General features: G+C 36.9%; 1 protein-coding gene across 1 annotated transcript in view; it reads right to left on the bottom strand.

Annotated features, from left to right (window-relative positions):
- Positions 1-393: 393 nt before the first annotated feature.
- TMTC2 (transmembrane O-mannosyltransferase targeting cadherins 2) overlaps positions 394-23,318 on the bottom strand; it is a 453,316-nt gene continuing 430,391 nt past the window's right edge. Inside the window, exon 12 of the mRNA XM_030939608.1 lies at positions 394-3,046. Coding sequence (XP_030795468.1) covers positions 2,867-3,046 — 180 coding nt within the window. The 3' untranslated portion in view covers positions 394-2,866. The remainder of the gene's footprint in view (positions 3,047-23,318) is intronic.

Genomic DNA, 23,318 nt, shown 5'->3' with positions numbered 1-23,318 from the left:
GCAGAATAGGGTGTGCTTACATCCAAGACCAGAACTAGAGATTCAGTGTCTTCTAAATATGGCCATTTTTACCAAACAACCTGCTGAAGCCAGAAACTTACACATTTGCCCTTCTTGGATTATTTCATAGCATCTTTTCCCTTAGTTCATCAACCAAAGAAAACAAAACAAACTTTGTTATCTTTTCTAAATATGGTAAACCGGGTGATATTGGCAATGCTTACTTGCATTACACTAACTTTTAAAAACGATGATTATTAATTATATGTTCACTACAATGTGTCTCTATTTGATGCTCAACCTCTACTCTTTTTAACCTCTTACCTGGTTCCATTAAAATTCCAGAGTTTAAGTGTTGTTGCTGTAGAAGATTTAAAAACGGCTTACACAATATATTTCTTATCAATGCTTTATTGTTGAAAACAAAATTGAAATTCTCTGGCACATAAAACAATTATTTCTACAAAAGGAAAGCCTACAAATCTTGATAATTTATACAAATAACAGTTTCTCAAAAAATAAAATTTTAATTTAGTAAACTTGTCTTGTGCTCTATAGTTTTAGCACTGTCTGCAATAATCCACCATAAATCCCTGAGCGGAGACATTTTTTGATCATGTTCTAATGCCCACCCCCCCACCCCCAACCCTCCCCTCGAAGTTGGTCAGTTACTAAGTCCAGCCCTGTAGTGAAAAGTGTCAGGGACATTTAGTTATTAGTGATCTGTGCATTTTATGACACAGGCCCAATTATTAATGCTACTTGGGAACTGGTGTCACAAGAAGTGCCTCAACTGTGCATTCAGTGAACCTATTAAGAACCAGGTCTTTGAAAGGAAGAACAACAATAAAAAGATAAAATGTTAAGACTAGAAAGTCATCATAGGTCAATAACTATTTAAATAAATACAAATGTTAGACACTGAAGTAATCTCTATAGCCTTATATTAAATTCCTTTTTTTTTTTTTTGCAATTGCCAATGCACTAAAAGATGAATAATACACTTCAACCCACTATTTTGGTTTGACCATGGGTTTGTTGTTAAATATCATTCTGAAAACACAGTGATTTAGTTATAATTTAACTTTTGGCCCTTCAATGAAATGTTTACAAAATAATATATATATTACAGAAGGGCTTTCTTATTAATGCCATGAAAAACCTTTTTCACTACACTTACCCTTCTCACAAAAACACTAATGCCATAAGAACACTACTTTCAATTATTTATCCCACTGTATTCAGATACATAGAAAAACATAAAATATGGAGAAAACATAATATGATGTATTTGCATGTCCAGCTTCTTTTTAATGGAGAGGCTGATCATATATACATGGAGTGTGAAAGGGAAGGACAAACAGGTAATTTTCAGTTGCAAACAACTGGCTTAATGCATCAAGTTTTGTTATTCTGCTATGGTAGAATAATAAATAAATAAATATGTAGGGTATAGTATAGCTGCTTTCTCTGTGAAGAAGTTGATAATGAACTAGTGTTTTATGAAGTTAATTTGTAGTGGCAAAGTTTGATTACAAGCCAAAAAATGTTCAATAATGTTGTTCTCTACCTAATTAAGAGTCTTTTTCTTGTGAAATGATCATTGAAGTGGTTACTAACAGGTAATGAAATAAAATACCAAATTTGCTAGTGAAAAATAGTTTTCAACTGAGAAAAGCACTTGGCAGAAGACCTAGAAACACGCAGGCTAATGCTACACTCTATTGTAGCTTCAAATAAGTTGTTTTTGATGCCTTTTGAGAAGAGCAAAATAAGATGAAAATAATTGCTTGAACATTTATCAGCACTGCTGTTTAGGTACTTATTAGAAAGTGATTAACATTCGATACCTACCCTTTCCAAAATACAAAATCACTGGCAAGCATCATCACACACTCCTAAACCAGCAACATCTGAGAAGCACAAAACACCTTCCCTTTTGTCTAATAACCTGTTGGTTAGTTATTGGAACTGGAAGGCTTACAAACTTCCCTGTCCTTTATCTTTATGCAAGCTTGCACATTCTCCAGGAATAGCCATTTTCAAAGTTAATTTCAAAAGAATTAATATAATGAATTGTACTGGGCAGTTTGGGGGAAAATATTGGTGATATTAAAATTAACAAAAAGCCTGCCTGAAACATATAAGCCTCCCCAGTCCCTCACACAATTCGAGTGTGAAGTATGGTTAGCTCTACTCTCCATATCCTTTTCAGAACATAAAAAGCAAATGATGCCCAAAAGAATGAAGCCTCTGACATCCAAATCATAAAACATTATGTGCACTGGTCAAGAAACATAGCAGATTCTGACAGATCTTGACACAGTATTAATACAAAAAAAGTGTTCTAAGCTTCAGAAATTGATAAGCAGGCTGTCCCAAAGAGGGAAGACAGCAGCGTAGGACAACCGGCGGCTCACTGGGACTCACACTACGCTTTTATCACTCCCTAGTAACACTTAACCCTAATCATTTGCGATGGCTGAATGGACACTCTCACTTCCTCTCACAGTGTTTAAGGAACAAGGTAATTTTGAAATTAGCTCTCAGAAAATGAACAAAATCTGTGACTTATACACCCACCCCTCCCTTTTAAGAATGCCAAAAGATTCTGTTTTAAGTGCTCTGGTTTACAGTCTATGGGTAACAATGACATCCTCCAGGAGGTTTCTGGCCTTCCCCTTTTTGGTGTTAACAGCTGTGCCTACAGCAAAGTGGATTCTTCCAGAAGTGGCAGTGACCTCTATGACCTCTGCCCTGGTCTTGAAGTCTAACACCAGCTCTTGTTATAGCACTGCTGGGAAGTTCTGTCTGCTAAGGAAGCCAGCTTTTAAAAATGGAGGAGGATGGGCTTCTGCCTCCTGTGTCAGGTCTTAGAAGTCTTTAAGCCTTGTTTTTCCATGATGTTCCACAGTTTGCGGAGATTGGACTGTGTGATGACATCGTCTGGCTTGAGCTGCAGGGCCCGCAGGTAGTTGGCCTCAGCCTTCTGCAGTCTGCCATTGAGGTGCAGAATGGCTCCCAGGTTCATCAGAGCAGCAGGATACTGCAACAAGAGAAAGGAAGGAAAACAATTAGGAGGCCATTTCAAACTTTTCTTCATGGAAAACAAAAATCTTCATCCACTTATGCAAATGATTCCCTTATGTCTAGAGGCATTTTATGAAAGCAATTTAGCAATTTATATAAACAGATAAAGATAACTAGGAAGATGGAAAGTTTTCAAACACCTGCTGTGTACTTTGTGCTTTAAAAAGGACAGGCATCTAGAGAAAGAGTATTTTTTTTCTTTAATGAGAAAGCATAGGTAACATATGAAGATCTAATAGCCTAATCAGATGGTAGTATTTGAGAAAAAAACGTTTAAAAGTGATACAATTTCAGATGGAAAGAATTTTTAAAAATTTCTGCTCAATGACAAGAAATAAAAAATAAGTGGGTAAAGCTGACAAATCTATATCAACTCATTATTTGTTTTCTCTTAGCAATATCCAAGGCTTTTAATCAAAACAATTAAAATAAACTATGAAATTTTACTGATGTCTTTGGGTAAAAATCCTAAAAAAAATTAAAATGCAACCACTAAAGCCCTTCCCAAATCTGAGTAGTTTAACAAGATAAAGTCTTTATTTTTAAAAGCCAAACAGTGTTTAACCTCTAATGATGAATGTTTACCATACAGTGAAGCAAAAAATCCAAATAGATAAAATATGGCAGAGAAAAATGAAACCTTTCTAAGAAAAATTTTATATTACTTATTAAAAATAGTTAAGTAATTCTCATAGAATTTTCAGTAATGCATAATAATGGCAATACAAAGCTATAGCATGGGGAAAAAGTGTTTTTTAAATGGCATGAGTTGTGTCGCACTAGTTTAATACAAAGGTTTTCATCCCCAAATTCTCAGACATTAGTTAAAAACAGCGAAAGTCCTTCCCAAAGGAAAATATATTTTGCTTGCTCTTTATAAATAAAGGCTGTTCTGCTCCTGTCCCTGGAACATCCTGGCTAACAGCAGATAATATTTTGGCAGTTACACAAATGCGTATTTCAAATATCAGATAAAGTGTTTATGCTATGATTACACTTTCATTTGATTGTGTCAACTATTAATTGTCCTTCAATTCTGTGCTACAGTCCAAAATAATTCACAGTTGTTTCTAAGATTTGGTATTTTCACAAGACATGTACTTTTCAGCTGAATTCCTTTGACTCTACACTTTAATGTAAAATTAATTATTTCTGAACCAAAAGCAAGGCTACAGGGGAGGGTGGAATAGCTTAGAATAAATGGACTTGGGGGACTTGGATTTTTAAGAGATCTGGGTTTAAGTTCCTGTTCAACCACTGTCAATGACCTTGGTGAAATTCCCTAACATATCTGTGCCCTTCCTTCATTTGTGAAATACTGAAATAATATCAACTTCTTTGCATGCTGTTAGAAAGACACAATGAGAAAATTAAACAAATATATAGAGCAGAGTACAGGTATAAATTAGATACTCTACAACTATCACGATCACTTTTCCTTATCTCATTTTGCTTGAAGTCTAGCACATACATGTTTGTCATTTTTAGGTTGTTGGGCAGTCTTTAAAATTTTGATTTCAATGGCTACATATGTCTCTGGATATAGATACTAAAATTCCCTTACGTCTTCAACTACTGGGCATTATTTTTAAAGTTTTCTATATTATTTTCTCCTTTACAAAAATAATGCTGCAAATATAAGCTATTCCTGAACTTCAGAAACCTTTTTGGTCAGGAATACTCCATACTTATCAAGAAAAATACAGATGGTCAATTTCTAATTTTAAACACCAATCCAAATAAACATAGCTCTAAATGACATGGGCAGTAAAAAGCTCCACAATGGAAACTGAAAATAACACCACCTACTCTGTCTTCCTAAAAGAACTTTGTTATCACACCACTGTTATTATCCTGAGTTCCTTGAAGCTTGGATACATTTCTGAATTATGTCCCCTCACAGCGCTTAGCACAACTATCAATAAACAGCCACTAAACTGATAGTGAAGAGTGCTCACAGCCTAAATTACTAAAGATGCTAAGTAGATACAATTTTCAGGTTTCCTGCTATCCTGAGTGGGAAGAGTGGAAATAGGGAGGGAGAACCACTGTTGGAGACCATTCCTTACTAACCAGAAATGGAAGAGGCCCAGTGATGAGGTTGAGAGAAAACAGATGGCTCTGTGGGATAGTCATTATTTCTTGAATCATTTTATTACCAAAGTGTCTGCATCTATAGTGTCTGCATCTATTATTTCAACTCAAAGGGATTATTAAAAACACTCAGAGGTTACAGAGTCAGACTGCCTAGGTTCAAATACTAGCTCTACCACAGAGATGCGGGCACTTGAACAAGTTGGGTGAGGGCTCGTGATCTCAGCTTCCTTTACAAATGGGATGCCAGCATTTTGTTGCTGTAAATATCATATGAGAATACCCACATTATTGTCTTTTTCCTTTCCTTTTCCTTATCGTATCAAAAACACAAAGTAGAACCTCCTTGTTAGTGTGCCTGAACAACCACTGAATGTAAAAACTGAGGACTTCTGAACTGGCTTCATGTTTACTAGCTTTCCAGCCTTTTAAAGGTTAAACCTGTAAGAGGTAGATGTGAAAATGGATGGTAAAGTCGATCATGCCACATAAATAGACTTTGCTATTACTACTAAATTGCAGCCTGAGGCTTCTCTGTCCTTCAAACACTTATGGAGTTACCTACCCACCACAGAATGATGAAACAAATTTTGTATTTTAATATTAGTCTAAGAAAACTCATCTAGGAAGTTAAATCTGTTCTGATGAATGAGTTCTACATGCTAATTGTAATGGGTTTTTTGTAATAACTTTAATTTTGCATATCCACACCAATGTGTTACTCATTAAAAATAATAATAGTTACCATGGGATAACAGCTCTCAGGTAAGCCCACATATACTCATTAATTGCTTCCCCTAATGACTAAAAATATATGGAAACTAAAAATATGCATATTTAAGAATATCATTCAATATATTTAAGCAGCTATACATGTCAGGTTCAGCTGTAACATTTTGGTGTGAATGTAAATGACTATTTTAGTAAAATAAAATTTTTTATTTCAAAAACCTACAAATGTGCATTATGTAATGCTTAAAACATCACAATAGCTTCTTACTTGAATGAAGGAAACATGGAATTTATACAGATATGCTAAAATGTGACATACGTAATAAGTATCATCGCCCTAGATAACTGCTTTGAAAGTGTCAACGTTTATTCTGACATACAAAATTTCATGTGTTTATTAAACATTGATGAATAAGACTGGGTATAGACTCAACTTTTTACAACCTAGTTGTTTTCTCTCTTCAGACAGGGCCTTTCTCTTTTAAGCCGGTCATGTCTCTCCTCTACATCTGTGCTAGGGAAGTTTAATGGATGCCCACTGGATTGAATTCCTTCAGGTCTTCTAGCTGAGCACACAGATTATATAGCTCAGGGAGTTGCATCAGCATCACCTGGCAGCTTGACAGAAATGCAGAATTTCAGGCCCCGCCTATTGAATCAGAATTTGAATTTTAACAAGAATCCCAGGTGCCTCGTATGCTCATTAAAATTTGAGAAGCACTGATCTAAAGGTAATTTCTAGATCATAGATTATATCATTTCATAGCTTCTGGGATTACATTTCCTATAAAAGGTTATAATGTATAGAACAAAGTACGCCAGAGGATAGAACACCTATCCTCCCCCATAATAGAATTCTTCTCTTGGTCATTCAATTATTTAAGTCAGGAAATGTTCAAATAATCTTTTTTTTTTTTTTTTTTTTTTTTTTTTTTTTAAGCAAAAGCTATAAATAACTAAATGTTATTAGACAAAAGGAGAAAGTATGAAAAGCCTTTTGATAACCAAATAAGCTCACGTGAAGTTTTATAAACAGACTCAAAGTCTATCTAACTCTAATACTACTGAAATGCAAAAATTTCAGGTAACTGGCTGTTTGATTACATACTGGCGTCATTGCTCTCTGCCAGCTGTAGCTCACGGACTGGGGAAGAGAAACGCAATGACAACTGCTCAGGTCTTTCCCTATACACATGGTCTTTTATTAAAGACGACTGATGAAATTTTCAGCATGTTAACCAAAGCAGTCAGTAGCTTGCAGCCCAGTAACATGGGGCTCCCGGTTCTGTACAACAAATGACACCGCCTCCCATTTCACAGGCTAGAAAGGAGAACCAGACATTCCTTGTTTCCTTGAAGAGGCCAGGTGCTTTACATCAAAGGGGCTGACTGGCAGCCATACTGAAACAGAAAATGATACATTTTTTTAAGTCTCTAGGGAATTCTGAATTCTTTGTTATTTTACTGTGGTCTTTGGCTTATTTCTTCAACTGTGGAGGAAATACGCAGAATTTAAAATAATGGATGTATACTGTGGTGGGTGGAGCAAAGGCAAGAGGATGGAGGTCTGATTCTAGTTTAAGGCCCTTGAGACTCTCAAGGAATGTTGCTGAGCTCACAGGGTATCATGAACACACAGGACTGGAACACAAAATCATTGTTCTGGCCTAAGCTTATCATGTAGGACTGGAAAGAAAATGACAGAGGAGGAATAGTAAGACTATATGGTGATTTAGGGTTGGAAATCCGTGTTTCTATTGGGATCAGCAGTAATGCAGAACTCTAAATGGATGAACTGAGTGGGTCCCAGAAGAAAACAAAACAAAAGAGAAAAGGGTTTGGTTGAGATGTTCTAGTTAGTCAGGAGTTGGATACCCCTGCAGTAGTTGGGCTCTCTTGTACCCCATTGGTCCCTATGGCCATTTCTCTTTTATGAAGGATAATCAACAGGCAAGAGGAGTTATGAGAAAGTTGAAGACAGAGATAACAGACCAATATTTCTGATTGTTTAAATAAATTTGTTTCCATTCAAAGGATTTACGCATGTTAAAATTATCCAGACTTGCAGATTTATTGTTATGTAAACTAAATAACTTTTTAAAAAGAGTGACTGAAGTTAGCCTGACCTAGTCATTACTCAATTAATATACAACACATCTTTGGGATATTTTCAAGATAAACTACCTTCAACTTTGCTTCTGAATATAATTTGCAAACTTAAATGAGTTTGCAGTCTGAACTTTTTGATGGATCCTCACTCTTTTTAAAGTAGCTATCAAATAACTTAATGAAGGCTGCATACTGGCATTCAACTGTATTTCAGTTGAAATTGCTTGCCCAATTGAATTTACTGAAGCAGCAACTGTACCATGATGCTTAAAAATGAATAGTATGAACATTTTAAGGAACATATTAATGAAAAGGCATTTATGCATACATTTAATGGATCTCTTTATAGTTATTTGTGCCTTATACATGGCAGCTATTTAATAAATAATTACTAAAGTTTTTTTTCCTTTTTTTTTTTTGAGACAGAACCTCACTCTCGCCCAGGATGGAGTGCAGGGGCGCGATCTCGGCTCACTGCAAGCTCCGCCTCCCAGGTTCATACCATTCTCCTGCCTCAGCCTCCTGAGTACCTGGGACTACAGGCACAAGCCACCACGCCAGGCAATTTTTTTTTTTTTTTTTTTTTTTTGTATTTTTAGTAGAGACGGAGTTTCACTGTGTTAGGCAGGATAAATTAAAGTTTTTAAGATAAACTGTTAAGCTTCAGGAAAAAAAAAAGAAAGAATGTTAAATACCTTAGTCCTTTCACTTTCAACATCACTCTCCTCCTTTGTTTCACTGGCATGCTTAATTTGATGCAAGCTAGAAAATACATAAATTATCCTGGATTCCTTGCCCCTCCACCCATATACATACTCACATCCAATTGTTAAGTCTTGATAACTTTACCCCCAAATCGCTCTTCAATCTGTCTTTGAATTGTATCCTACCCCTTTTTTCCAACTTGGTTCAGGCCCTTATCATCTTTTTTTTGGATTACTTAAATAAAATAATTCTGACAGAAATAAAAGAATAAACGAATAGATAGTTGTACAAATTGATGGCTGATTGACAAAATGAATAAAGCATATGACTAAAGCCATATGCAGGTTTTTAATTATATTTTAGGCATAAAAAAATTTCACAGAATACAGCAAACACTGTATTCTTGCCTAACCAACATAACTTTATAAATACAACTGGAGCCCCTAAATCTCTCTCCCTATCCTATTTCTGACCTTCCCCAGGAGAAAACTACAATCCTGATATTGGTACTTAACAGTCCAGTACACGTTTCACACTTTTACTATTTGTGTACCCATAGCAAATGTAAATATTATTTATAAGTTTTAATTTTATATATTAGGCATCATCCATCTTGGAATGCCATCTTGCCAAACACCTGTTTGAAACTTGAAATTTTGTTCAACATTTTATTTTTCAGACTTAGACATCTTGATATATGTAAGATTTGTTCCTTCACATTAATTACACTGAATACCTTCCCTTAATGATGGAATACAGACTCTTTAAAAGAGGGCTGGCATCAATTCTTGTACATCTGTCTACCTACACTTAGGGAAGAGTTTTTAGGAATAGAATTGTGGGATCACAGGGGATCTTTGACTTTGTTAGCTATTACCAAATTGCTTTTCAAAGAGGTTGTATCAAAATGCATTACTACCAACATATAACAGGGGTCCCTTTGTTTTATATCCTTAATAATACTTGGTATTGTCTAATTTTTAAAGTTTTCTTGAATTGAAAGTTGCAAAATAGTGTGAACTGGCTATCCCAAATCTGAAAATCTGCAATCTGAAATCCTTCAAAATCTAAAACTGTTGGAATGCAGACATAATGCTCAAATAAAATGCATTTCAAATTTCAGATTTTCGATTCTCAACTAGTAAAAGTATAATGCAGATATTCAAAAACGTGAAAAAGCTAAAATCTGAGACTGGGATTTCTGGTCCCAAACATTTTGGATAAGGAATACTCAATCTGTATCATTCTATGCACTTAATTTCTTTTCCCTGATTACTAGAGAGGATAATAACATTTTCATAAGGTTGTAAGCTTTTTATATTTCCGCTTTCGTGACCCACCTGTTCTTAACATTTGTACAAAGTAAGATAATAACCTAACATCGTATAAAATATCACCTACATGGTAATATTTGAAAGGTAGGAGCACAGAGCCCCAACTACCTCAAAAGTGGTCTTAAATAGGACTGCCTGCCTTGCTGCTTCTCAACAGTGGGAACCAGATAGCCACTACTTCTAAAATGAAAAATCTGTTATAGACAAAATGGAGAATCTTTGATATAAGTTCACTCAAGGTAATGATAGAAATCTGGGCAGCCAGACAGTAGACCTCCGGGAGAGGCAGTGGGATCTCCATGGATGTCTCAACGTTAACCATGGGAAATCCTGGATGAATGTATAAGGGAGGACAGCAGCTCCTAGCTAACCAGCATGCAGAATAACCTTTATAGCCTTTCTGTATCCAGAATCCTTGTTTTCTTCTTAGTTCCTTTTCCAGGGACAACAAAAACATTTAAGATGAACAATATGTTTCATATTTTACCTCTCTTTACTACCGTCCATTTCTACTGGCACCATGTAAATTCAGCATCTCATCCCACTCCTTTACTTCCATTAGCCTCCTATAATTCTCCCTATCTTCAGTTTCTTCTTATTCCAATCTATCTCCCATCTAATATTTGTCTTTCTAAAATGCAAATCATGTTTCCAAGGTTCTGATTTATGCCTATAGAAAAGGATCCAAACCCTTCAGCCAGTACTAACAAGCCCCATTTTTAGCTGACATCCAAAACATTCTCTCAATGTACATTGTGCCTGAGCCACCTGAAACTTCTGTTTCTGTCATGGGCTCTTTTGAGCATTCGTTCCTTATTGTAGACTGCTCCACTGACAAAGTCCTTCTTCCACCCTCTCTGACAAACTTCTGCTCGTTAAAAAAAAAAAAAAAAAAAAAAAAAAAAAAAAAAAAAAAAAAAAAGATTTTAACAATTTCTTACTCATGGCTTATTTCTTTATGTTCCCATAGTACTGTCTACATGCATTAATTGCTACACTTACCAGAGTGAATTATAGCTACTTGTTATAAGTGTCTGTCTTCTTTGCTGGAAGATGAAAAAGCCAGTGAATTTATCCTAATTGTCTTTATACTGCTAGTGCTAGGCTTTGGCATATAAAATAAACTCTCAATGTATGTTTGCTGAAAGAAGACAAATTTGTATGTGCTAGCAGAAAAACCTGATGTAGGAGAGGTAAATTCTACACCAATCTCAATGTAATTTAACAAATATTTATTGACCACTTATTATATGTGCTCTGCCAGACAATGGATATGCAGTGAACAAAAGCAATATATATTTTTAGTCTGTATGTAGCTTCAAATAATTTTAAATGCATAGTTGGCATTTACTACAACCTATTACGAGGTGTAACTTCATGGTCTCATTTATGCCCTTCAGACTGAAAGAGGGAGGTGAAACTGTTATCCATGCATCGATGTAAGCAGTATAGAAGAGGACTGCACAGAGGACGGATTCACTGTTATCCATGCATTGATGTAAGCAGTATAGAAGAGGACTGCACAGAGGACGGATTCACTGCTCTCAAGGAGTTCACAGTCCAGTGAGTGAAGAAAACAAATTCTACTACTCCAAAGGAAGAATCAGGTGTGTCTGCAAAGGAGATACTAAGACTGAGCTGTGGGGGAGAGAGGATATTATTTCCTTACGGGTATGAAAATATTAGACAACATGAATTGTCAGGTTGCTTCAGGTCTCTTAGACTCCCAGAATGAGAATATAACATGAACTTTTGAAATTGGTGGGTAGCATCAAAATCAATAGTAGCATAAAAATGTTACTTTAAAACACATTTTTAGCAGACTGCTGAGAGCAGAGCCAGGAGTGAAGAGTCACCCCAATAGAGGGGAGTCTGAATTTCAATTAATTTGGAGATTAAGCTGTCAGCAGTGATAATGATGATGTTAACCCTTCTGGCACCAACCAAAATGGAAAAATAAATCCTTACTTCAAATGCAAGATTAATACAATTAAATAAACGATCTCCACAAAAGGCTATCATAAAACAAAACCTCATAAGCAATGCAACACTCCCAATTCAGAAATGATGGTTCTTTGTAGTCTTATTTTGACTACAGTCATATTTTGAATAAATCAAAAAGATTTACAAAATTGGAGACATAGCAAGGGAAAACAACACAGAAAATCTAGCAATGGCAAGGCAAATTCTGACAGATCATAGAAATGATTCATTTTGATTCTCAGTTTCAACACAGTATTTGTGCTTTTGAAATGGCTTTGAATAAAACAAAACAGATACAGATGACAACTAAGACAACAATGGTGTATAAAGGGAGTACTTTCAATTTGTCAGAGACACATTTCATCCTGTGTGCTCAATCCTTCCCTCCTACGTCTGCCTCGTCCCAGTGGGTGTTACGAGAATGTTCATTTAACTTTTATGATGGGTGTGATTGTCACAGTGTTGGGTGTCATACATTTCTATGGTTATCAAAATGCCAACAGTTTTGGTTTGGGGGAAGAGCAAACAGTGATTGTAACAGAGCAATTTCAAAGGTGGTGGTGATTTCTAAGAGATTTTAAAGGGCATCTACTAACTTAAGAATATTACCCCAGAAATTATTCTTCAGTGAAGATGATCCTATTTTCAAAGCTGGGTTTCTTGATATCTTTAATATCACAGGAACATCTTTCACATGACTCAAATGCAAAACCTAGAAAACTGTGAGAGATCATGGCAGACGGGAGGCAGGACTAGATTGCCGCTCTGATTTGGACAGACAGAGCAGCACGTGGAGGCTCCATGCTGAATTTTTGCTCCAGAACAACTGCAGGAATAAATCAGGAAATCCAAGAGGACCCACATACCCTCTGAAGGAAGGGGATTGCTCCCGCAGGACACAGGAGACACCCTAGATACTGTAAGTGTCCAAACTGTGCAAGTAGGAAAAGGAGGTCATCTGCCCCCAGACACACACCCCCACTGGCAAAAATGAAAATCTAGATTATGGGAGAAGATTGTGACCTTGCCTGGAGCTGAGTCAATTTAGAGAGCTGAGCGAAATACAGGTCTAGAGGAAGCAGCAGAAAAAGCTCTGTGCGCTCGCTGGGTTCCGCAGCAAGCCATCTCTGCCTGGCTTCACACGGGTCCTTCAGGAGGTTGGCCAGAGGCACTGGGAAAAGGCCCCAGGGAGAAGGAAATCTCCAGCTAAACTTTGTAACAATTTGAACGGATCAAGAAGTCTCCTGGCTAGAACTTGGGGGAGGGCATGAATCCCGTGTGCAGACTCCACAGGCGGGGGAAGAAGGAAAGCAACACTTGCTTTCATAGCTGGGAGTAGATAGCATGGGGTAAGTTCTCAGCCCTGCTTGCCCACTGCCTGGAAACAGACTTGGCGACACTTGCTTTCATAGCTGGGAGTGGGTAGCATGGGGTAAGTTCTCAGGCCTGCTCACCCACTGCCTGGAAACAGACTTGGTGCTATTGGTAGGGGCATGGTGGGAGATGGCCCTTCAGAGTGTGTGGGAGCTGGGTGAGGCCTGGGACTGGCAGCTTTCCCCCACTTCCCTGACAACCTGCATGACACAGCAGGGACAGCCATAATCCTCTTAAGAACATAACTCCATTGACCTGGGAACCTCATCCCCATCCCCCACAGCAGTCACAGCAGTACCCGCCCAAGGAGAGTCTGAGCTCAGACACGCCTAGCCTTGCCTCCAACCAACAGTCCTTCCCTACCCACCCTGGTAACTGAAGACAAAGGGCATATACTCTTAAGAGTTCTAGGGCCCCACCCACCACCTGTTCCTACCCATACTACCACAGCTGATGCTCTCTGGAAAGTGCCACATCCCAGCAGGAGGCCAACCAGCACAAAAAGAGTGCATTAAACCACCAAAGCTAAGAACCCTCAAAGAGTCCATTTCACCCCCCTGCCACCTCCACCAGAACAGGTGCTGGTTTCCACAGCTGAGAGACCCACAGATGGTTCACATCATAAGATGCTGTGCAGACAACCCTCAGTACCAGCACAGAGCCTGGTAGACTTGCTAGGTGGCTAGATCCAGAAAAGAGATAACAATCACTACAACTCAGCTCACAAGAAGCCACATCCATAGGAAAAGTAGGAGAGTATTACATCAAGGGAACACACCATGGGACAAAGGAATCTGAGCCACAGCCTTCAGCCCTAGACCTTCCCTCTGACAGAGCCTACTCAAATGAGAAGGAACCAGAAAACCAATTCTGTTAATATGACAAAACAAGGTTCTTTAACATCCCCCCAAATAAATCACACTAGTTCACCAGCAATGGATCCAAACCAAGAAGAAATCCCTGATTTGCCTGAAAAAGAATTCAGGATAACGTTATTAAGCTAATTAGGGAGGCACCAGAAAAAATGAAGCCCAAAGTAAGGAAATTAACAAAAATGATACAAGAAGTGAAGGGATAAACATTCAATGAAATAGTATAAATAAAGAACAATAAAAACTTCAGGAAACAATGGACATACTTATAGAAATGCAAAATGCTCTGGAAAGTCTCAACAATAGAACTGAACAAGTAGAAGAAAGAAATTCAGAACTCGAAGACAAGGTCTTCAAATTAACACTATCCAACAAAGACAAAGAAAAAAGAGTAAGAAAATATGAACAAAGCCTCTGAGAAGTCTGGGATTATGGTAAATGGTTAAACCTAAGAATAATCAGCGTTTTTGAGGAAGAAGATAAATCTAAAAGTTTGGAAAACATATTTGGGGGAATAGTCAAGGAAAACTTCCCTGGACTTGCTAGAGACCCCAGACAACCAAATACAAGAAGCACAAAGAACACCTGGGAAATTCATTGCAAACAGATCATCACCTAGGCACACTATCATCAGGTTATCCAAAGTTAAAGGAAGGAAAGAATCTTAAGAGCTGTGAGACAAATGTACCAGGTAACCTATAAAGGAAAACCTATCAGATTAACAGCAGATTTCCCAGCAGAAGCCCTACAAGCTAGAAAGGCTTGGGGCCCTAGCTTTAGCCTCCTCAAACAAAACAATTATCAGCTAAGAATTTTGTATCTAGTGAAACTAAGATTTATCTATGAAGGAAAGATACAGTCTTTTTTAGACAGACAAATGCTGAGAGAATTCACCACTACCAAGCCACCACTACAAGAACTGCTAAAGGGAAATCTAAATCTTGAAACAAATGCTGAAAACACACCAGAAAAACAAACAAACAAAAAACCCAGAACCTCTTTAAAGCATAAACCTCACAGAACCTATAAAACAAAAATACAAGTTAAAAAGCAAAAACAAAGTATGCAGGCAACAAATAGCATGATGAATGGAATGGTACCTCACATCTCAATACTAACGTTGAAGGTAAATGGCCTAAATGCTCCACTTAAAAGACACAGAATTGCAGAATGGATAAGAATTCACCAGCCAACTATCTGCTGCCTTCAAGAGACTCATGTAACACATAAGGTCTCACATAAACTTAAGGTAAAAAGGTAGAAAAAGACATTTTAAGCAAATGGACACCAAAAGTAAGCACAAGTGGCTATACTTAAATCAGACAAAACAACCTTTAAAGAACAGCAGTTAAATAATACAAAGAGAAACATTATATAATGATAAAAAAAGCCTTGTCCAACAGAAAAATATCACAATCCTAAACATATATGCACTTACACTGGAGCTCCCACATTTATAAAACGATTACTACTAGACCTGAGAAATGAGATAGACAGTAACACAATAATAGTAGAGGACTTCTGTACTCCAATGACAGCACTAGACAGGTCATCAAGACAGAAGGTCAATGAAGAAACAATGGATTTAAACTATACCCTGGAACAAAGGGACTTAACAGATATATACAGAACATTCCATCCAACAGTCGCAGAATACATTGTATTCAACAGTGCATAGAACTTTCTCCAAGATAGACCATATGATAGCCCACAAAATGAGCCTCAATAAATTTAAGAAAATTGAAATTATATCAAGCACTCTCTCAACACCAGAGTGGAATAAAGCTGGAAATCAACTCCAAAAGGAACTTTCAGAACCATGCAAATACATGGAAATTAAATAACCTGATCTTGGATGATGATTGAGTTAAAAATGAAATCAAGATAAAAATTAAAAAAGTTCTTCGAACTGAACAACAATAGTGACACAACTTATCAAAACCTCTGGGATACAGCAAAGGTGCTGCTAACAGGAAAGTTCATATCCCTAAACACTTATATCAAGAACTCTGAAAGAGCACAGGCAGACAATCTAAGGTCACACCTCAAGGAACTAGAGGAACAAGGACAAACCAAACCCAAACCCAGAAGAAGAAAGGAAATAACCAAGATCAGAGCAGAACTAAATGAAATTGAAACAAAAAAATACAAAACATAAATGAAACAGAATGCTGGTTCTTTGAAAAGATACATAAAATTGATAGAACATTAGCAAGATTAACCAAGAAAAGAGAAAATCCAAATAGGCTCAATCAGAAATGAAACAGAAGATATTACAACTGACACCACAGAAATACAAAAGATCATTCAGGGCTACTATGAACACCTTTATGCACATACACTAGAAAACCTAGAAGAGATGGATAAATTCCTGGAAAGATACAGCCCTCCTAGCTTAAATCAGGAAGAAATAGACACCCTGAACAGACCAATAACAAGCAGTGAGATTGAAATGGTAATTAATTACCAACAACAACAAAAAAAGTCCAGGTACAGACTAATTCACATCAGAATTCTACCAGACATTGAAAGAAAGTCTGGTACCAATCCTATTGACACAAGAAAGAGAAAGAGGGAAACCTCCCTAGTTCATTCTATGAAGCCAGTATCACTTTAATACCAAAACCAGGAAAGGATATAACCAAAAAAGAAAACTACAGACTGACATCCCTGATTAACATAGATGCCAAAATCCTTAACAAAATACTAGCTAACCAAATCCAATAACATATCAAAAGGATAATTCACTATGATCAAGTGGATTTCATTTCAGGGATGCAGGGATGGTTTAACATATGCAAGTCAATAAATGTGATACACCACATAAACAGAATTAAAAACAAAAATCACGTGATCATCTTAACATATGCAGAAAAAGCATTCAACAAAATCCAGCATCACTTTATGATTAAAACCCTAAGCAAAATCGGCATACAAAGGACATACCTCAATGTAGTAAAAGTCATCTATGACAAACCCACAGGCAACGTAATATTGAATGGGGAAACCTTGAAAGCATTGCCTCTGAGAACTGAAACAAGACAAGGATGCCAACTCTCAGCACTCCTCTTTAACACAGTACTGGAAGTCCTAGCCAGAGCAATCAGACAAGAGAAGGAAATAAAGGGCATCCAAATTGGTAAAGAGGAAGTCAAACTGTTGCTGTTTGCTGATGATATGACTGCACACCTAGAAAACCCTAAAGACTCCTCTGGAAAGCTCCTAAAACTGATAAAATAATTCAGCAAAGTTTCTGGATACAAAATTAATGTACACAAATCAGTAGCTTTTCTTTACACAAACAGTGACCAAGCTGAGAATCAAATCAAGAACTCAACCCCTTTTACAAAATAAATAAATACATACATAAAATACTTAGGAATATACCTAACCAAGGAGGTGAAGGACCTCTACAAAGAAGACTACAAAACACTGCTGAAAGAAATCATAGACGACACAAACAAATGGAAATACGTGTCATGCTCATGGATGGGTAGAATCAATATTGTTAAAATGACCATACTGACAAAAGCAATCTACAAATTCAAAGCAACCCCATGAAAATACCATCATTCTTCACAGAATTAGAAAAAACAAATCTAAAACTCATGGGAACCAAAAAAGAGCCCGCATAGCCAAAGCAAGACTAAGCAAAAAGAACAAATCTGGAGGCATCACACTACCTGATTTCAAAGTATACTATGAGGCCATAGTCACCAAAATAGTGTGGTACTGGTATAAAAACAGGCACATAGATCAATGAAACAGAATAACTGAATAAAGTTATTGACTTGCATATGTTAAACCATCCCTGCATCCCTGAAATGAAACCTACTTGATCATAGTGAATTATCTTTTCGGTATGTTGTTGGATTCGGTTAGCTAGTATTTTGCTAAAGATTTTAGCATCTGTGTTCATCAGGGATGTCAGTCTGTAGTTTTCTTTTTTGGTTATGTCCTTTCCTGGTTTTGGTATTAGGGTGATGCTGGTTTTATAGAATGAATTAGGGAGGGTTCCCTCTTTATCTTGTGTCAATGAAACAGACAAAGCAAACAAAAACAAACTGGGGAAAGAAAACCCTGTTCAACAAATGGTGCTGGGATAACTGGCTAGCCACACGTAAGAGAATAAAACTGGATTCTCATCTCTCATCTGACACAAAAATCAGCTCAACATGGATAATGACTTAAACCTAAGACCTGAAACTATAAAAATTCTAGAAGAGAAGAACACCAGGAAAACCCTTCTGGACATTGGTTTAGGTAAGGATTTCATGACCAAGAGCCCAAAAGCAAATGCAACAAGAATGAAGATAAATAGCTGGAACTTAATTACACTAAAGAGCTTTTGCACAGCAAAAGTAACAGCAGAGTAAACAGACAATCCACAGAGTGGGAGAAAATTTTCACAATCTATACATCTGACAAAGGACCAATATCCAGACTCTACAATGAACTCAAACAAGTAAGAAAAAACAATCCCATCAAAAAGTGGGCTAAGGACATGAATAGACAATTCTCAAAAGAAGATAAACAAATGGCCAACAAACATATGAAAAAATGCTCAACTTCACTAATGATCAGGGAGATGCAAACCAAAGCCACATGAGATACCACCTTACTCCTGCAAGAATGGCCATAGTAACAAAATCACAATATAGTAGATATTGGCATGGATGTGATGAACAGGGAACACTTCTACACTGCTGATGGGAATCTAAACTAGTACAACTACTATGAAAAACAGTGTAGAGATTCCTTAAAGAACTAAAAGTAGATCTACCATTTGATCCAGCGTTCCCACTACTGGGTATCTACCCAGAGGAAAAGAAATCATTATATGGAAAAGATATTTGCACATGCATGTTTACAGCAGCACAATTTGCAATTGCAAAAACATGGAACCAACCCAAATGCCTATCAATCAACGAGTGGATAAAGAAACGGTGGTATATATATGTATACACACAATGGAATACTACTCAGCCATAAAAAGGAATGAATTAATGGCATTTGCCACAACCTGAATGAGACTGGAGGCTATTATTCTAAGTGAAGTAACTCAGGAATGGAAAACCAAACATCGTATGTCTCACTCGTAAGTGGGAGCTAAGCTATGAGGATGCAAAAGCATAAGAATGACACAATAGACTTCGAGGATTCAGGAGGAAAGGGTGGGAAGGGGGTGAAGGATAAAAGATTATAAATAGGAAGGCCGAGGCAGGCACATCATGAGGTCAGGAGTTTGAAACCAGCCTGGCAAACACATTGAAACCCTGTTTCTACTAAAAATACAAAAATTAGCCAGGCATGGTGGCACGTGCTTGTAGTCCCAGCTACTTGGGAGGCTGAGGCAGGATAATTGCTTGAACCCGGGAGGTAGAGGTTGCAGTGAGCCGAGATCGTGCCACTGCACTCCAGCTTGGTCAACAGAGTGAGACTTGTCTCAAACAACAACAACAACAAAAAGAAAATAAACTACAATAGGGTACAGTGTATATGTCCAGGTGATGGTTGCACCAAAATCTCACAAATTACCACTAAAATCTTACTCATGTAACAAAACACCACCCGTTCCCCCAATAACCTATGGAAACAACAACAACAACAAAAAAATTGAAAAAGGAAAACCTAGATCTGAGGCCACCTAAGTTTCACTCAGTTTTTATAATATGCAATCAGTACCCCATCTTAGTTTGCAATTAGCATGCAGCTCATCATGTGAAGTAAAACTGCTAAATAAAAGTTCTACATAAGAAAATATCTGATGTCTCAAAGTACATATAGAATAGAAAAAGGATAAAAATAAGTAGAATTTAAGAAATTTGGAAAAGAATATGCACAATAGGCAAGCATCATCTATCTCTCTAAAACACCAAGAGCTGTCTGCCCTTACTAATGTAGATAGCTGCTACAAAATCATACAATATCTTTTTTCTTTTCCTTTGAACCAAATTCTTTGCCTGTTTCTATTTGAAATATGATTTAAGCAATGTTAATTCATTCTACACTTTGTTTGTTTTTAGCATGAAGGGGAAGGAGGAACATGTGCATGCTTTCTCAATCATAATCATATTACACAGAAGGGTTTCCAGCTGTACAGCCCATCCAACTGTGTATGTGTGAGGCATGAGTTTAAAAATATGTAAGACATGACTGCTCATCCCAAGGAATTGGAACCTGTCACTGGAATAATCACGTTGTTGTTAAAATACATTTCAGAGATACGTTGAAATTTGAGATTTGTGCTTATAATATTTAAAAACTCAATTGTCATGGAAGATACAAGCAGAGACTCATTTTTTCCCTTAGACTTTTTGCTACACAAATGGATCTGATATATATGTGTACATACATATTTACATATATATAACTATATACACATATACATACACACACATATATCAGAAATACATATATATATATATATGAAGACGGCAAGAGGTATAGACGTACTGCAGTGTATATGGACATAAGCAAAGACATACTGGAGTAAAGACTCAACAGATGCCACAACAATCAAATTCAGAAGAATGTTTTTAACCTATGTATATCACTTTTCTAATTAATGTCTGTGTTTGCCCATAAATAGCTGTCTGATGGAGATCAACTGAGAGATACTAGTTTATATATTGTGAAAATTACAGCTTTTTCTAAATAGGATTTATTAAAAATACTCAGTTTTAAAAATCATGGAAATGAGGATGTCAGGGACATCAAATAGTAGATTTAAATGAAAATTTAGGGTTAGGCATACATATTCTAAAGATGGTTTCCCAGTCAGTTCTGGCTGCTATAACAGAGATTCAAAACTGGGTGGTTTAAACAACAAACATGTATTTCTCACAGTTCCTGGAGTCTGGAAGTCTGAGATCAGGTGCTAGCATAGTCTGCTTCTTGGTGACGGTCTTCTTCCTGATTATGTTTTCGCATGGCCTTCCTTGGTGTGTGCAGACAGAGAAAGACTCCCTATGTCTCCTCTTATTATTATTATTATTTTTAATAAGGGATTTACTCGCATCTTGAGCACTCCACCCTCATGAGCTAACCTACTCTAATTACCTCCCAAAGGCCTCAACTCCAAATACCATCACATTAGGGATTAGGGTTTCAGTGTATGAATTCTGGAGGAACACAAACATTCAGTCCATAGCAGATGCATGAGACAATTTTTTTTTCCATCTTCCAAAGCAGATGGGGACTATGGCATGAACAAGCAGGATTAATGCAGGAGTGACAGTTTCATTCAGAGTAATCACATTTCACCAAGACATTAGAAAGCAGTAACTGTCCCCTTGCAGAATGAATATGAAGAAATATGTTTCACTGAGTGAATTCACCACAGCCTTCATGCACACAGCAAGTGGAAAGTATTTTGAATGCTCTGAGTTAGGATGACCAGGTCAAACATAACGGGCAGGAGCACAGCAATTTCTCCAGAAACTAGAATCTTTCCAGGGACTAAAAGTAAAATGTAAACACACTGACTGATGCATGGCATTCTATTTGCACTTTTATAGGGCCAAGACTTCGTTGATACATGCATGGAAAAATAATGATGCGAGGTCTTCACACATAATAATTTCATAAAATATTCCATCAGAACACACCAATCAAGGTGAAGCCATGCTGTACTCTAAGCCATGACACTTGCCAAGGTGTTATGACTGCTGAAAATGTAAAAATAAATAAACACGCTTTGTGTCTCTAAGCTCACGGCAAATCAAGATAGGTTTAATGGTAAAACTTCTGCTGCTCACATAGTAAAGGTTCACATATCATCCTCAAGATATATCCATTCTACTGCACATTTTGCCTTTTTTTCTGAGAATATCTGAAAGTGCCACAATCAGACTGCATCTAGCATCTCCCAAGCTAAAGTTTTTATCGATAAGAAGCACATTTTTATCTATAAGGTTTTAAAGACTGGCTCAATGACACTTTCTGAGTAACAGCTTCCAAATTTTTATATAATTCAGAATTTACATAGCTTTTACCTAATCTACCAACGTCTTATCTCTTCTCTGAGCAGCCCTATTTTTGAAAACCTTATGTCTTTACCTTCCTGTCTCCCTTCCTTGTTCTACCCTGTTAATATAAGGAAGGAAGCAAGCAAGTAACCAGCAATCAATAAAACAATCACACAGACCTAGAGCCCAGGCAACTGTTGGGCTCGAATGTATTTATCTTCTTTATATTAACAGGGTAGAACATACTCACAAATAACAACCAAAACCAAGTTTGAAAAATAAGACAGAACAAAGTAAATTATTTCAAACCCAATGGTTAATTCTCAGATGGCACTCTGATTTCTTTTAGACTCATCTGTAATACCAAGTTGGGGGATCGTAATGATTATGTGGTATGTGTCAAACATGTTTACAAAATCACAAAATCATGTTTTTACCTACTCAAAAACAAAAAACATACTTCTGTATTGGCAATGTAACAACCTTGAAATAGTGATCTAATATTCGACTATACTAAAGCTTGGCCACATGTCACCTCTGCCTATGATTCACGTCTGAACAAGCAGAACAAAAACCACTTCTCTAGAAGTACAAAGAAGGGACATCTTTTCAATTCTTTTACGTAAGAAACCGGAGGCAAGATCCTTTTCTGCTATTACACATTAGTTATTCTTTAAGTGTCTTATGAATACTTTACTATCTAATTAAACTATAGGCCATTTATCTCATAAATGCTTAATGTCCATTGCATATAGTAATGAAATCCAATTGTAGTGTCTTGAAATGGCTGATGGAAATTAAGCTATGCTCTAACGCCTATAATTTGACACTTTTATTTACTTCAGTCAAAGACAGAAGTTTAAAAACTTTGTTAACTTCTTTGGTTCATCCAAGAGATGTAGAAATTAAATGGCAATTTCCTGGAAAATGAAGTCTTGGATGCTAAATGAGCAGGCTCTCTTGTAGCAGCAACCTCCAGCGGAGATGCAGGGGTACATGTGGCTAAGTCTACAGGTCTATTCAACCCTAAAATCTGTCCACGGAGGGAGAGGAAG

Source organism: Rhinopithecus roxellana, chromosome 10, assembly GCF_007565055.1.
Source record: "Rhinopithecus roxellana isolate Shanxi Qingling chromosome 10, ASM756505v1, whole genome shotgun sequence".
Classification (NCBI taxonomy): Eukaryota; Metazoa; Chordata; class Mammalia; order Primates; family Cercopithecidae; genus Rhinopithecus; species Rhinopithecus roxellana.
Note: the sequence above shows the minus strand (reverse complement) of the source record. Positions and strands in the feature narration are given on the sequence as shown.